The sequence below is a fragment of the Ranitomeya variabilis genome, chromosome 5 (assembly GCF_051348905.1).
Source record: "Ranitomeya variabilis isolate aRanVar5 chromosome 5, aRanVar5.hap1, whole genome shotgun sequence".
Classification (NCBI taxonomy): domain Eukaryota; kingdom Metazoa; phylum Chordata; class Amphibia; order Anura; family Dendrobatidae; genus Ranitomeya; species Ranitomeya variabilis.
Window position 1 is genome coordinate 362,827,131 of NC_135236.1, and position 17,459 is coordinate 362,844,589.

The 17,459-nt window shown below is 42.3% G+C and overlaps 1 protein-coding gene across 1 annotated transcript in view; it reads left to right on the top strand.

Annotated features, from left to right (window-relative positions):
- TRABD (TraB domain containing) overlaps positions 1-17,459 on the top strand; it is a 68,175-nt gene that overhangs the window by 13,070 nt on the left and 37,646 nt on the right. Inside the window, exons 2-3 of the mRNA XM_077264898.1 lie at positions 7,264-7,338; positions 16,681-16,756. Of these exons, the coding sequence (XP_077121013.1) occupies positions 7,315-7,338; positions 16,681-16,756 (100 nt within the window). The 5' untranslated portion in view covers positions 7,264-7,314. The remainder of the gene's footprint in view (positions 1-7,263; positions 7,339-16,680; positions 16,757-17,459) is intronic.

The window sequence follows — 17,459 nt, forward strand, 5'->3', positions numbered from 1 at the left end:
TATATAGTCATTACAAACAGTGATCTATTTCAAGTGTAAGTAACCCCCAAAAACTGCATGTTTGGTTAAAAAAAGCATTTGAAAAAATTTTCCTGCTTTCCAATGAATTACAGTAAATTCAAGTAAATGGTGTCTATCAAAAGTACAACTTATCCTGCAAAAAAACAAGCCCTCATATGGCTTTCTCTCCACAGGTGGGCTTTGTCCCTTTATAGGCAAGAGAGGGGTGAGACTCTGTTCACATGACCAGTAACCATCAGTTAGAATGGATCCGCCAGCAATCCGTTAACAAAAATATTTTTTTTTTTTATTGTCCATTCTGAAAAAATTAACTACTTTCAACTGGATCCGTGTTTTTAACAGTAAAGTCAATGGGAAAACTGATCCATTGAATAGCCATCAGTTTTTCTTTCATTTGAAAAGGATCTGTTTTTTGCTTCCTTGATCAGTTTAAATTTGAACAAAACAGACAGCTATTTAACTGATCAGTTTTCCATAGACTTCATTGTAAAAAAACAAACAAAAAAAAAAAACTTTCAACAGGATTTGTGTTTTTTTTTTTTTTTTTTAATTTGGACAAATTTAATAGTTGTCTGCACAATTTTTTGTTTAATGGATTGCTGCCTGATCCATTCTAAGTACCGTAATTACTGGACATTTTGAAAGTAGCCTAATTTTATGATTGACCTTGTAGACATTTAATCTGACAGAAGAACCTAATTTTATTCGATCACCCATGACCGCACCAGGAGAGAGGGGATCCGTCCACCAAGGACAGGAAACCTACAGGATAAAAAGGGCGGCACCTCTCTCCGCATCAGCCTACTCGTCAAGTGGCAGGGAAGTGCCGGAAGGTTTAAAGGCTCATTCCACTCGGGCTGTGGCAACCTCCTGGTCTGATAAGGTCGATGTCTCTCTAGAGGAAGAAAAAGGAAAAAGTCAGTTCACCCCACTGAGGCCAGGGATTCAATGCACGGATACGTCAGCAGAGAAGCAGGAATATGAATCGAGTGAAGAAAAAAAGATCAAGCTGCAGAAATCCCATAAATCTAATCTTTATTGAATTTTCTTAAAATCCATAATAACAGCATAGTAGCCACTAACCATATACAGGGGAGTTCGCACTGGCAGACGTGTTTCAGACCTCAAGGTCCTTAGCCATTGCATCCCATATTGTCCTACCCCTTGACATTGTATACCATTTCCTGTATGAAACAGCTGATTGAATTAAACCAATCCTATATCACTGCTATAAACACACCTGTTAATGCAATTAATATAATAAAAGAAAAAAAAAAGTATAACTAAAGCCTAACTCCCATTATTTTTTCATTAGGCTTAATTATCCGCGGCCTAACAATGATTTAAATACGCATATGACTAAGTTGGAGAGTCTGCTAATCAAGGAGATGAAAACCACACTCCAGTCCTACATAGAGAAGCAGGTGATTCCACGAGTGCTCTGGTTGAAAAAAAAAAAAAAATAGCTACCACCATATGTTCAGATACCTTTAAGCAAAAGTGGCAAGACACACTAACATAATGCTCTTTTCAACTGATGAAGCTAATTGCTATATAGGAGGAGCATATCCTCCTGGAGGTTACGAAAGATATTCATAACCTGAAAGAGACATTAAAAGAGCATTTGACCTCCAAAGAATGAGATTTTCTAATAAACCTTTGAAATAAAAATAAAAAATTCAAAACTGGAAGAAAAAATTACCATATATGCTCGAGTATAAGCAAAGTCCCATAATTTTGCCACAAAAAACTGGGAAAACTTATTGACTCGAGTATAAGCCTAGGGTGGGAAATGCAGCAGATACTGGTAAATTTCAAAAATAAAAATGGATACCAATAAAAGTAAAATTAATTGAGACATCAGTAGGTTAAATGTTTTTTAATATCCATATTGAATTAGGAGCCCCATATAATGCTCCATAAAGTTCATGATGGGCCCATAAGATGCTCCATACAAAAATATGCCCCACATAATTCTGCATGTAAGGTTAATGATGGCCCCATAAGATGCGCCATAGAATAATATGCCCCATATGCTGCTGCGATTTAAAAAAAAAAAAAAAAAAAAAAAGAGAGGTACTCGCCTCTCGTCTTTGGGTGCCAGGTGCTGGTGTCCTGAGCAGGCGGGGACAACAGCGCACTATGGGGGCCTGGTGCCGGTGTCGCCACTGGCTTAGACCCCTGGCACTTGTAATATTCACCTGTCCCCCGTTCCATCGCCGCTGTGTCTTCCGGGTCTCTGCAGTAACTTCAGGCAGAGGGCGCGCACTAAACACGTCATCGCGCCCTCTGACCTGAACGTCACAGCCAGAGGATGCGGAAGACAGCACCCGGCAGTGGAATGGGATCAAGTGAATATCGCATGACTCGCCCTCCCCCGTCATACTCACCCTCCTGGTGCGGTCTCTGCACTTCCCTGCTCCTCCGTCGTCCCGGGGCCGGCAGCTCGTTCCTGTGTTCAGCGGTCACATGGTACCGCTCATTAAAGTGATGAATATGTGCTCCACGCCTATGGGAGTGGAGTTGCGTCCATATTCATTACTTTAATGACTGGTACCATGTGACCACTGAACACAGGAACGAGCTGCAGGTGCCAGAGACCATTTGAGAAGCAGGAACGTTCAGAGACCGCGCCGGGAGGGGGTGAGTATGATATGACAGTCGCTGCTCCTCCCCCACCCTGGGACAAAGACTCGAGTATAAGCCGAGAAAGGCACTTTCAGCATAAAAAAATTTGCTGACAATGTTGGCGTATATACAGTATTTTTTGTTTCTGGTCTTACACAACTTTCCTATGTATTTATCTGATGTACTTCTCCGTTATTACTTTACTATCAAAAGGGGAATTTTATCCAGCTATATGTGGCAGAAAACTACCGTATCTTTCATGACTTTAAACTTTCATATATATATTATATAATTTTTTTTTTTTTTACATAATTATCTCACTTCTTCTAGTCTCCAAACACATAAATAGCCATCTACCAGAATAAAGAAATGCCCATTTCATCCTTGTATCTTTATAAACAACTAGCTGAAGAGCCCGGCGTAGCCTGGGCATAGTAAATATCTGTGGTTAGTTATAGCACCTCACTTCTCTTATTTTCCCATCACGCCTCTCATTTTCCCCATCACATCTTTCATTTTCCCCCTCACTCCTCTCATTCCCCCCTAACACTTGTCATTTCGACCTCACATCTGTCATTTTCCGATCACTCCACTATTTTCCCTCACTCCTCTCATTTTGCACTCACACCTTTTCATTTTCACCTCACACCTCTCATTTTCACCTCCGTATATACATGTTTGTCATCTCCCTTATATATAGTATACACCTGTATGTCATCTCCTGTATATAGTTTATACCTGTATGTCATCTCCCCTGTATATAGTATATACCTGCTGTGTCATCTCCCCTGTATATAGTATATACCTGCTGTGTCATCTGCCCTGTATATAGTATATACCTGTATGTCATCTCCTCCTGTATATACTATAAACCTGTAGGTAATCTGCTCCTGTATATAGTATATACCTGTATGTCATCTCCTCCTGTATGTAGTATGTACCTGTATGTCATCTCCTCCTGTATATAGTATATACCTGTGTGTCATCTCCTCCTGTATATAGTATATATCTGTATGTCATCTCCTCCTGGATTAGACCTCGTTCACACGTTATTTGGTCAGTATTTTTACCTCAGTATTTGTAAGCTAAATTGGCAGCCTGATAAAGCCCCAGCCAACAGTAAGCCCACCCCCTGGCAGTATATATTAGCTTACACATAATAGACTGGTCATGTGACTGACAGCTGCCGGATTCCTATATGGTACATTTGTTGCTCTTGTAGTTTGTCTGCTTATTAATCAGATTTTTATTTTTGAAGGATAATACCAGACTTGTGTGTGCTTTAGGGCGTGTTTCGTGTGTCAAGTTGTGTGTGTTGAGTTGCGTGTGGCGACATGCATGTAGCGACTTTTTGTGTGTCGAGTTGCATGTGACAGGTTAGTGTAGCAAGTTGTGTGCAGCAAGTTTTGCGCGTGGCGAGTTTTATGTGTGGTGCCTTTTGAGTATGTGCAAGTTTTGTGTGGGCAACTTTTGCATGTGTTGCAACTTTTGTGCATGTCGCAATTTTTCCGCGTGTGCAAGTTTTGCGTGTGGCGAGTTTTCCATGAGGTGAGTTTTGCACGTGTGGCGAGTTTTGCATGTGGAGAGTTTTGCGCGTGGCGCGTTTTGAGCGGCGACTTTTGTGTTTCAACTTTTATGTGGCGAGGTTGGTGTATGTGTGGTGAAATGTGCGCTGAGGGTGGTATATGTGTTCGAGCACGTGGTAGTGTGTGGCGCATTTTGTGTGTGTGTTCATATCCCCGTGGTGGTGTGGTGATTATCCCATGTCGGGGCCCCACCTTAGCAACTGTACAGTATATACTCTTTGGCACCATCGCTCTCATTATTTAAGTCCCCCTTGTTCACATCTGGCAGCTGTTAATTTGCCTCCAACACTTTTCCTTTCACTTTCCCCATTATGTAGATGGGGGCAAAATTGTTTGGTGAATTGGAAAGCGCGGGGTTAAAATTTCACCTCACAACATAGCCTATCTAAGGGGTAACGTTTCTCCTTATGGAGAGTGACATACCAGCTGGCTTGTCAAGGTAAGGAGGCTTATTCGCCGTGCAATGCTCCTCTGGGAATTTAAATCTGCAAATTGCCTCTGCTGAAAAAATCCATAAGGAGAAACGTTACCCCTTAGACCCCACTCCAGAGCCTCTCACCTAGCCAAATCAGTTCTCATGCTTCGCACTGACGAGGGCCAACAGCCCGAAACACCGTGTCTGCGAATTGAGATACTGATTTGGCTTTTATCCTAAGTCATATTGCACGACTCGTTAAAGGGTTGATTGTGACTTGTAGGATCGCTACTTCCAATAGGTGGCGCTATAGAGTTAAGTCCTCTTTTTTTTTCAGCAGAGGCAATTTGCAAACATAGCCTATGACGCTCTCGGGGTCCAGACGTGTGACTGTGCAAAATTTTGTGGCTGTAGCTGCGATGGTTCAGATGCCAATCCCGGACATACACACATACATACATTCAGCTTTATATATTAAATTAATCACGGCAGAGCATCACACTCAGAAACTATTAGGCAACTTACTTTATTCCAGTATATTAGTTCTTATTTACTCCTCAGGTCATATTGTATCTCTTGTGTTATGGGCTGATTTTAGATCTTCTGTTCGTCGAGAAATTGAAGGAAGACTTACTGAGTAAATTATCCACTAATGATGGGGCTGAGATTATTCTCTGAAAATGTATATGTTGTTTTTCGAAGGAGAAGACCTACAAATTATTTCAAGTTGGTACGGTAGCCCGACTGCTTGGTATGTGCCCCTCAATATCTGCCTTGTGCTGGGGCTGTGCATGCACCATTGGCTCATGTATACACATATGGTGAAAATCCTCAATCATCCACCCTTAGTTTTGGATTGCTGTTTTTGATCTGCAGAAGAATATTGCACCATGAAGCCAAAGAGTCGCCTGAGATCTGCATATATCCTCAGATTCTGTAAACTGACAGCTCTTCCCGCTCCCTGACTTCTCAGAATGTGGTTGACCTTATCCGTATTTATAACATGGAAGAACTAGTAGCGCAAACAAGTAAAGATCATGTTCAGAGAAACTCCACATCTTAATACATGTCTAAGCTAAACTTTTTCGGGTAATATCTCAGCAACAAAGGTGGAAAGTTACAAAATACTATTTCACTCACCTGTACAGCCATTATTCCATGATGTGGCCAGTTTAACATGCTCAAATTGGTGAAAGGTCATCTTTACGTTGAAGTGTTGGTTTCTGGGTTCTTGACTGATCACAAGTGACTTTTCTGTATCTGTGCGCCAATCCTAAATGCTGACATTTTCCAACTTTAATTCAATTTTAGCAGCTTTGTTATTAAACAATTTGTGTTCTACTTGGCTCCATTATTAACAGCAGTGTTTGAAACCTATAGTGAGATCGTAATGGTACCAAAGTAAACATACAACCAGTGAGCTGCAAAATGCTGTAGGTGTATTGCACCAATATTGTGTACCAGCTATATATTCTTGCTGTAGCAATGCCAACTTTTATCTAGTGCTGCCATATCCGTTGATCTGTTCTGCTACTTACACACTGCATTTTGCGTTGCGTGCTCGCTCTACTTATCTGGAAAGGTCCAAAACATTCATCAAACGTCTCCATTTGCTCTGGTTCACCTAAGATTCTCTTTTTCGCCTTCAGGACTGTATCCATCTGGTATATGTTGCAAAACGCTGTGTGAAAGACAATAAATTTTAGATATTATGAGATGGCTGTACGGGCTAGTGTGTTGGCGCTAGAATGTACAGTGTTGGGAAACACTTTTCCTAAGTATTTGGTTAAGGAGATGTTATCGCTTGGTAGTAAAAGGTGTGCATACTGAGCAGTATGTGGAAGCTTGTATGTATTACCACTGATTCTTTAACTCCTTCTCCAAAGCTAGCCAAGGGAGGAATCCTAATACATTCGTTCTATCTCAATAGTAAAGCCAGGGTGGGTTTTCATGTTGAACTGTGCAGTTCTTCTCGTGCCAAGAATACATCTTAAAATTCTAAAACCTAGGATATTACTCCAAATATGCCATCACTTTACGATTTGTTGTGGAGCTGACCTCTTGGAACCCTCAGAATTCCATTAGAAGGGAATGCTGCCCCAAACTAGAGCTGCCGCCCTACAGTGTAAGTTTCTGGCTTAGTGGAACTTCCACTAGCCCTATTCCCATAAGTGTGGCTTGGCGGAAGTTCCCTGCCTAGTATGGGTGGTAAGAGAGTGATAGCATAGTCTGGTGGTGTACCATCATTTTATAACTAATAACTCTAGAATTATTAAATATTGATCAATGAACATATCCTGAGTACCAGAGCAAAAGCATGACGAGAATAAATGTAATTACAGCACACTGCTCTTGTTTGTCGTCCTATATGAATGTTAGATGTTGTCTTTTACGCAAATGGTCCTTGACAGCTGTTAGAGGCGCAACAGAATTGGCACATTTTAATATTCCCTAGATGGTTTCTGACTGCAGGAGAAAAAGCTATTCTTCCAGTGGGCAACATGAATGGTCAGGAAACCTACTGGCAGTAATTCTTATCTGCTGTGTATTGTATTCATATTTGTTCTGTGTAATAATGCTATCTATTAACTAGTGGATTTATGGTTCATGCAGGCAGCCGTGAAACTTGAAGCTCCTGGCTTGTAAGAAATCATCTGTTTTGTAATGCAAGACTGCCAACCGCAAGAGGTAAGCTGGTCCAAATATATCTACTCTGCATCGCAAACTTTTGCTTTAAGTAATTCCCAACATATGATGTCTGCATCACATTTTGGATGCTGGTGTATAGAGCATGCTTAGGATCTGTGCCTACTCCTTAAGCAGCCGGTGCCAGCTGTGATTATACAGCCAGTCACCCACTTGAAAATGTTGCTAGCTTAGGTGCTGTGATCAATAATGATTGCAGGATGCCCATGGGTATTCATTAGAGCCTAAGGGTCCCTGTGTCTCTTATCCTTGCACTCCCATAGAGCTTTGTCTCAGCCAGTTGATAATAGGAGATCGCTAAACATAGTGTGCTGCAGGGTATTTTACCTGGAATAAAAAAAGTGTAAATCTCCACCATTCCTTTCAATGTGAAGTACAACACATAAAAATAAACATATTTGCTGTCCTATGTGTCTGTGAAACGTCAGGGGAAAAAAAAGCCAGAATTGCTATTCTTCTTTTACCTCTCCTCTTCATATGTAAGTCAAATGGTACCAATAAAAGCTATAGAATGCCCTGCAAAAACAATTGTGTGCTTCAGCATCCTTGTAATATGTTATTTCTTTATTGATGCATGTTTAAAATCTCCCCGCAACACCACAAAGAGGTAAAAATGAAGTCAACTTGATTGAAACTGTAGCATCATCTTCAATAATGATTTGTTCAGTTTCAGGAATATATATTTTACTAGATGGTGGCCCTATTCGAACGCATCTGGTATTCTAGAATATGTATGTACGTCGCGCTTGGCACAGGCCACATAGTATATAGCAGTGTGGGCACCATATCCTGTTAAAGAATTAAAATGTTATATACTCACCCTCCGTCGTCCACTGAAGCTGTCCCAATGCGCACGATCTGCCAGCTTCCGTTCCCAGAGATGCATTGCGAAATTACCCAGATGACTTAGCGGTCTGGCGAGACTGTGAAGTCATCCGGGTAATTTTGCAATTCATCTCTGAGAACGGAAGCTGGCGGCAGCATTGGTGGACGTCGGAAGGTAAGAATAGCACAATTTTTTTTTTTTTTTTTTTTTTTGTAATTTTTAACATGGTATCTTTTTACTATTGATGCTGCATAGGCAGCATCAATAGTAAAAAGTTTGTCCGGGATGGGGCGACACACTGGCACTGACTGGAGGAGAGTAGGGAGGGGTCGATTTGTGGCCGGACTAAGCCTGTCGCTGATTGGTCGCGGCAGGCAGGACGCGGGATTTCCGTTACAGACAGACTCAAGTACCCCTTAGACGATTATATAGATGGATATATTATGTTATATTATATTATTCAAAAAATAAAGACTTAAACAATAGAATATAACTCCAAGTAAATTAAACCTCTGTGAAATCAAACTGTCCACTTAGGAAGCAACACTGTTTGACAATCAATTTCACATGCTGTTGTGTAGATGGAATAGACAACAGATGGAAATTATTGGCAATTATCAAGACACACTCAATAAAGCGGTGGTTCTGAAGGTGGGGAGACCACATCTCCGTGCCAATGCTTTCTGGTTGATGTTTTGGTAACTTTTGAATGTTGGTTGTGCTTTCACACTCGTGGTAGCATGAGACGGACTCTACAACCCACACAAATGGCTCAGGTAGTGCAGCTCATCCAGGATAGCACGTCAATTCGAGCTGTGGCAAGAAGGTTTGCTGTGTCTGTTTGCTGTGTCTGCCAGCGTAGTGGCTAGAGGCGCTACCAGGAGACAGACTAGTACACCAGGAGACGTGGAGGGGACCATAGGAGGGCAACAACCCATCGGCAAGACCGCTACCTCAGCCTTTGTGTAAGGAGGAACAGGAGGAGCACTGGCAGAGCCCTTTAAATGACCTCCTGCAGGCCACAAATGTGCATGTGTCTGCACAAACTGTTAGAAACAGACTCCATGAGGATGGTCTGAGTGCCCAACGTCCACAGATGGGGGTTGTGCTCACAGCCCAACACCGTGCAGGACGCTTAGCATTTGCCACAGAACACCAGGATTGGCAAATTCACCACTGGCGCCCTGTGCTCTTCAGAGATGAAAGCAGGTTCACACTGAGCACATGGGGCAGACGTGTTGCCTGCAATATCCTTCAGCATGACCGGTTTGGCAGTGGGTCAGTAATGGTGTGGGTGGCATTTCTTTGGAGGGCCGCACAGCCCTCCATGTGCTCGCCAGATGTAGCCTGACTGGCATTAGGTACCGAGAGGAGATCCTCAGACCCCTTGTGAGACCATATGCTGGTGCTGTTGGCCCTGGGTTCCTCCTAATGCAGGACAATGCCAGACCTCATGTGGCTGGAGTGTGTCAGCAGTTCCTGCAAGATGAAGGCATTGAAGCTATGGATTGGGCCGCCCGTTCCCCAGACTTGAATCCAATTGAACACATCTGGGATATCATGTCTCACACCATCCACCAACGTCACGTTGCACCACAGACTGTCCAGGAGTTGGCGGATGCTTTAGTCCAGGTCTGGGAGGAGATCCCTCAGGAAACCATCCACCGCCTCATCAGGAGTATGCCCAGACGTTGTAGAGAGGTAATACAGGCACGTGGAGGCCACACACACTACTGAGCATCATTTCCTTGTCTTGAGGCATTTCCACTGAAGTTGCAACAGCCTGTAACTTCATTTTCCACTTTGATTTTGAGCATCATTCCAACTCCAGACCTCCGTGGGATATTAGTTGTGATTTACTTTGATAATTTTTAGGTTTTATTGTTCTCAACACAGATTTACAACTGGAATATTTCATTCAGCGATATCTAGGATGTGGGATTTTAGAATATACATACATACATACATACATACATACATACATACATACATACATACATACATACTGCAGAATTATTAGGCAAGTTGTATTTTAGAGGATTATTTGTATTACTAGATGGTGGCCAGATTCTAACGCATCGGGTTCTAGAATATGCATGCCCACGTAGTATATTGCCCAGGCACGTACTATACAGCACAGAGCCACGTAGTATATTGCCCAGTGACTTAGTATACAGCACAGAGCCACGTAGTATATAGCCCAGCTACGTAGTATATTGCCCAGCCACGTATGTCACAGGTTAAAAAAATAAACAAACATATACTCACCTTCCGAAGGCGCGTTGTAGTTCTGTCGCCTGTGTGGGGTGCAGGCGGCAGCTTCCGATCCCAGGGTGTGATGACATCGCGGTCACATGACCGTGACGTCATGGCAGGTCCTTCTCGCATACCATGCTTGCCACAGGAACCTGCCGCTTGCATGTCACCGGAGCGTCGAGAGGAGCGGGAAAGGCGGCAGAAGGTGAGTATATAATTTTTTTAATTTTTTTTTAATTATCTTTAACAGATGTTTTTACTATTGACGCTGCATAGGCAGCGTCAATAGTAAAAACTTGGTCACACAGGGCTAATAGCGGCGGTAACGGAGTGAGTTACCCGCGGCATAACGCGGTCCGTTACCGCTGGCATTAACCCTGTGTGAGCGGTGACTGCGGGGAGTATGGAGCGGGCGCCGGGCACTGACTGCAGGGGAGTAGGGAGGGACTAGTCGGACTGTGGCCGTCGCTGATTGGTCGCGGCAGCCATGACAGGCAGCTGGCGAGACCAATCAGCGATTTGGATTCCATGACAGACAGAGGCCGCGACCAATGAATATCCGTGACAGACAGACAGACGGAAGTACCCCTTAGACAATTATATAGTAGATTGATCAACAACTATGTTCTCAGTCAAACCAAAAGACTCATAAATATCAAAGCTTAATATTTTTGGAAGTTGAAGTCGGGTTTTTTTTTAGATTTGGCTGTCTTAGGAGGATATCTGTTTGTGCAGGTAACTATTACTGTGCAGAATTATTAGGCAACTTAATAAAAACAAAATATATTCCCATCTCACTTGTTTATTTTCACCAGGTAAACCAATATCACTGCACAAAATTTTGAAATAAACATTTCTGACATGCAAAAACAAAACCCCCAAAAATTAGTGACCAATATAGCCACACTTCTTTATGATCACCCTCAGCAGCCTTCCATCCATAAATTCTGTCAGTTGCTTGATCTGTTTACGATCAACATTGCGTGCAGCAGCCACCACAGCCTCTCAGACACTGTTCCGAGAGGTGTACTGTTTTCCCTCCCTGTAGATATCACATTTTATGAGGGACCACAGTTTCTCTATGGGGTTCAGATCAAGTGAACAAGGGGGCCATGTTATTATTTTTTTTCTTTTTTGAGACCTTTATTGGCCAGCCACGCTGTGGAGTAGTTGGAGGCATGTGATGGAGCATTTTCCTGCATGTTTTTCTTGAACGATACCGACTTCTTCCTGTACCACTACTTGAAGTTGTCTTCCAGAAACTGGCAGCAGGTCTTGGAGTTGAGCTTCACGCCATCCTCAACCCGAAAAGGTCCCACAAGTTTGTCTTTGATACCAGCCCATTCCAGTACCCCACCTCCACCTTGCTGGCGTCTGAGTCAGAGTGGAGCTCTTTGCCCTTTACTGGTCCAGCCTCTGGACCATCAAGAGTCACTCTCATTTCATCAGTCCATAAAACCTTTGAAAAGTCAGTCTTAAAAAGTCAAGACTGGGCCAACAAATATCTTATGTTATGTTTCTTGTTCAAAGGTGGTCGTTTTTCAGCCTTCCTTACCTTGGCCATGTCCCTGAGTATCGCACACCTTGTGCTTTTTGTTACTCCAGTAACGTTGCAGCTCTGAAATATGGCAAAACTGGTGGCAAATGGCATTTTGGCAGCTTCACGCTTGATTTTCCTCAATTCATGGGCAGTTATTTTGCGCCTTTTTTGCCCAACACGCTTCTTGTGACCCTGTTGGCTATTTGCTGTGAAACACTTGATTGTTCGGTGGCAATTTCAAGACTGCTGCATCCCTCTGCAAGACATCTCAGAATGTTGGACTTCTCAGAGCCTGTCAAATCTCTTCTGACCCATTTTGCCGGAGGAAAGGAAGTTGCCTAATAATTAAGCACACCTTTATATAGGGTTTTGATGTCTTTAGACAACACCCCTCCTCATTACAGAGATGCACATCACCTGATTTACTTAATTGGTAGTTGGCTCTCCAGCCTGAACAGCTTGGAGTAGGACAACATGTATAAAAAGTATCTTGTGATCAAAATACAACTTGCCTAATAATTCTGCACACAGTGTAGTCTTCCATATAGTATAATGTATCCCCATAGTTATCCATACAGTATAATGCATCCAATAGTTCTCCATATAGTATAATGCACAGCCCATAGTCCTCCATATAATATAATGCACCTTCCATAGACCTCCATATAATATAATGCGCCCTCCATTGTCCTTCATATAAAATGAACAGCCCATAGTCCTCCATAGAGTATAATGCATAGCCCATAGTCCGCCATATAGTATAATGCACCATATTATATATAAATTTTATTTTGCTATGGGTACGGTGAAGAGTTTGTAGTTTTTTTTTGTTTGTTTTGTTTTTTCTATTGAAAATGAGAACTCTGCTGATTTTCAACTTGAGAAACAGAGACCACTTTATGATGACTATTCCCATTCACGCCTGAGAAGCCACACAAGGTAGTAGTCCTTTAAAATCCACAATCAATGGTTGGATCGTCACGCCACTTATCCTCTCCAGTCCTCAAACTGAAAAGATGAGTATTATTCTCCAGTAGTGAAGACCTATGGGCAAAATGTCCATTGCTAAAGAGATTTATTCTACTGACACAACCCTCCCGTACCATTTTACATGAAATAACATGTAGGTCACGCTACTGACTCAATGTTTCTCTTCTTTGCTTCTTACTTTTCCCCACAGGGTTTCACTATTGGAAGGCATCCTCTTTTCTGTGTTAGGACTGGTATGAAATGGTGTGGTGGTGACTCAGCTATTGGCCCTGTGGATTTTGATTAACTACTATGTGTGATATCCACATCAAGTGGTCTTTGTTTCTTGACTGGAGAATCAGCTATGCTCTCACATAGCGCATCACTATTGTTGAAGGACTTTTTTGTGTGGCCAAGTTTTCATTGTTTGCAGGGAGGACTTTAGTGTGAGAAGTAGACTTTCAGGAATCGGCAGTGCTTTGGACGCATGACATATGCTCTGCGTACAAAGCACTGCCGGCTATTGAACGAAAGTGAATCCGCATGTGTTCATTGAACCATGTGGATTCAACGCACCCAATACATTGTACGGGGACATTTATTTTGTGGGGGCTTGAGTCTCCGCAAGATAAATAGACATGCTGCTGTCTGGAAAGACGTGCCGCACGTCCGTCTCCGCGGGTGATCCTCAGGTCGCATAGTGAACATTGGATTTCTTGAAATCCCATCCACTATGCTGTAACATGTTGATCCTGTGGGTTTGACGCTGCAGAAGTACAGAGCATCCAACCCTCTGATTTTGTGCACATACATCAGACATTTAAAGAATAACACATTTATTTTGGTATTGCTGTAATTAGACTGACGTCCACAATAGTTACTAGGTCATTTTTACTTCAAATATGTAAAAATGAAACCTGAGCAACAATAATAAAATTGCATGTAAAATCCTCATTACGATATAGTGTGGGTTTTTTTTTTTCCTTTTTATATCCCTGTTTTTAGTACTTAAATGAGATGGGGCGTCATTCAAAACTACATTGTTCAGCAAAAAAAGCCCTCATACAGTTATGACGACAATAACTAACTAAGAATTTACAGCTTTTTGAAGACTGGATCAAAAAAAAATCCAGTTGTGAGAATAGGTTAATAAACATTATCAACTGCAGTCTTGGAGTGTGTGGAGATTTCAGAACCTAGTTATTGCTCTTCCTCTTCTACATGCCTGACTGCTGTGATTTTCTCATCAGGGGTAAGGTTTCTCCTTGTGGAGAGTGACAGAACAGCTCTGTCACTCGCCACAAGGAGAAACCTTACCCTATAGACCATCACTCACCTAGCCAAATCAGTTCTCATACTTTGCACTGACGAGGGTTAATAGCCTGAAACACCGTGTCTGTGAACTGAGATTCTGATTTGACTTTATCCTAAGTCATATGGCAAGACTCGTTAAAGGGTTGATTGTGACTTGTAGGATCGCTACTTCCAACAGGTGGCGCTATAGAGTTCAAGTCCTCTTTTACTCTGAAGAAGGAATTTGCGTATTTCTCATTATGAATTTGCTAAATATACAGAGATTGTTCATGTTCTGTGACATTCGTAAAAACAGTCACAGGCTTTATTCACATGTGTGGTTTTTTTTTTTTTTGCTACTTTTTTCTGCAGCAAAAATCTGATCTTTGCAGTAAAAAAAAAAAAAAAAAAAAAGCTGCAGACAAAACGTAGCTTTTACTGTTCTTGCTGCGTTTTTCAAGATTCCAAAGTTCTGCTTTGCATTATTCATGCTTGTATGGTGGAAGCATAGTGTTAGGCCACCAATGCAAGACGTACCGTATGTGAACCAATAAAACATTTTTTGGAGAAAAAAGGGCAATTTGATAAAATAATTTAGTGGAAAAAGTTTTGTCTGAAAAATGACTTTTTTTTTTTTTCTTTTTTTCTTCAAAGCAGTCCCTGAGTTCTTGAGAATGAAACACACACAGTTGCAAATGTAAACAGCAGGGGAAAGTTGGAATTGGTAGGGAGACAGTTGGTCAGGCAATGTTTACTTTTATACATCACTAATTTTTAATTGAACTGTAAACTCTAAAACGAACAACCATTCTCAGGTGAGGAGACTAAAGGCCCCGTCTCACTAAGCGATTTACCAACGATCACGACCAGCGATACGACCTGGCCGTGATCGTTGGTAAGTCGCTGGGGAGCTGTCACACAGACCGCTCTCTCCAGCGACCAACGATCAGGGGAACGACTTCGGCATCGTTGAAACTGTCTTCAACGATGCCGAAGTCCCCCTGCAGCACCCGGGTAACCAGGGTAAACATCGGGTTACTAAGCGCAGGGCCGCGCTTAGTAACCCGATGTTTACCCTGGTTACCAAAAAAAACAAACAGTACATACTCGCCTTTCGGTGTCCAGGTCCCTTGCCGTCTGCTTCCTGCTCTGACTGAGATCCGGCCGTACAGTGAGAGCAGAGCGCAGCGGTGACGTCACTGCTGTGCTCTCACTTCTCACTGTACGGCGGCTCAGTGAGAGCAGGAAGCAGACGGCAAGGGACCTGGACACCGAAAGGCGAGTATGTACTGTTTGTTTTTTTTTACATTTACGCTGGTAACCAGGGTAAACATCGGGTTACTAAGCGCGGCCCTGCGCTTAGTAACCCGATGTTTACCCTGGTTACCAGTGAAGACATCGCTGGATCGGTGTCACACACACCGATTCAGCGATGTCAGCGGGGCCTCAACGACCAAAAAAAGGTCCAGGCCATTCCGACACGACCAGCGATCTCGCAGCAGGGGCCTGATCGCTGGTACGTGTCACACATAGCGAGATCGCTACTGAGGTCGCTGTTGCGTCACAAAACTTGTGACTCAGCAGCGATCTCGCTAGCGATCTCGCTATGTGAGACGGGGCCTTTAGACATTGATTTAAACTTGAGAAAATCACAAAATTAAGTGTGTGTGACCAAAAAACACTGTAAAAACTGATGGCAATGTTTTTGCTGCTTTTTTGCACTTTACTCATTGATTTCCATGGGTGAGAAAGCACTGATAGAATTGAAATGCTACAGTTTTCAATAACTCGGCAGTTTTACAATTCATTAAGGAAAAAAGTGTGAGATTTCTGAAGTTGTTTTTGCTGGTACTGTAAAAAAAAACTGCTTTTAATTTGCATAAAACCGCAATATGTGAACATAGCCATAGACCTGACCAATATCCTGATTTAGAGATGAGCAATTACAGTTCTAATGGCTTTAATCACTTCCTACTCATAATTTATTTTTTTTTTGCTTTGTTTTTTTTTTTTAGTACAAAAAATTCTCCTAATGGAAAAACTAAATTTATTTCCTGATTTTAGTAACGTGGGGGAGAGGGTATTTGCGCTTCTCCTGGGTCCACTGTAGGTTGTACTGATGAAACGTGTCCATAACAGTATGGGTTCTTCCTTTTTGCTGTTGCTTGCAAATTTTTGCCTCCCATCTCTCCCTTATAACACTGTAGCTGGGGAGCAGAATGATTACTTGTTCAGTATTCTGAATCCAGAAGATTGCATCTAGAATTTTGGGCTTTGTATAATTTGAAAACTCGAATTCCACAATATGATAAATATGGCTTGTCTGTGCCTTTGGGCTTTGAAGTTCTTGAGCTTGGCATTGCACCAATCCAGACAAAGCAGGTGCACCTCCAAGCAATGTCTAAGATTCGATGTTAATCATGAATATTGGTTTCACCAGGTTGGTGCAGAGATGGCAGCATCGGAAACTGCGGAAGATGGACCAAGTGATTCTTCGGATTTGCCGCACAACATCTGTCAGTATACAGTAGGATTGACCAGCCACTCAATTTTTCTATTTTTCTTTCTTTCCTTTGCTTTTGTTATAACCACAGGGAAACATGATAATTGCTTCTTCCATTTTTAGCAGCTATAAATGGCCAGTTGGGTGGGACTTGGTCAAGGACAACTTTGTGTCCAAAGCACAGTAGATGACTGTTGGTGGACCGATTGTTCGGCTGTAAGCCATTTGGCCCACTCTCATACACAGCAACGCTTGTTCGGCCGAGCATTCCTATGTTCTCTGAGAGACCATTCCTCAGACGTATCTCTGGGATACAGTATGATGGGCAGTCCGAAACTTTACATGCCAGATCAATATTTCCTCTAACAAATTGTCGTGTGCTCCCATACACATTAGGCTGTCGATTGAACCAGTATATATTGTCTGGTTTGGCCGACATTAGTCAGTATGCAGGGTTCTACTGTAAACTTGATTTTGTGGAAAGTTTGTCCAGCTACAGATGGAAGGAGGAAATGGCTGATCTGATGTCATTTATAGACCTGGCGAGAACATTGGTGTCCCAGGCAGATTGCATGTCCAATCTTGAATCAGTTGAGAACGGCATTAATTAAAAGCCAATCAGTGATAACGTTGCTGCAAACTATACAGGAGAAAAAAAGCATTTATCAGATGCAGTCAGAGCCCAAATACATAACTAGTACATCTAGTGACTCTGA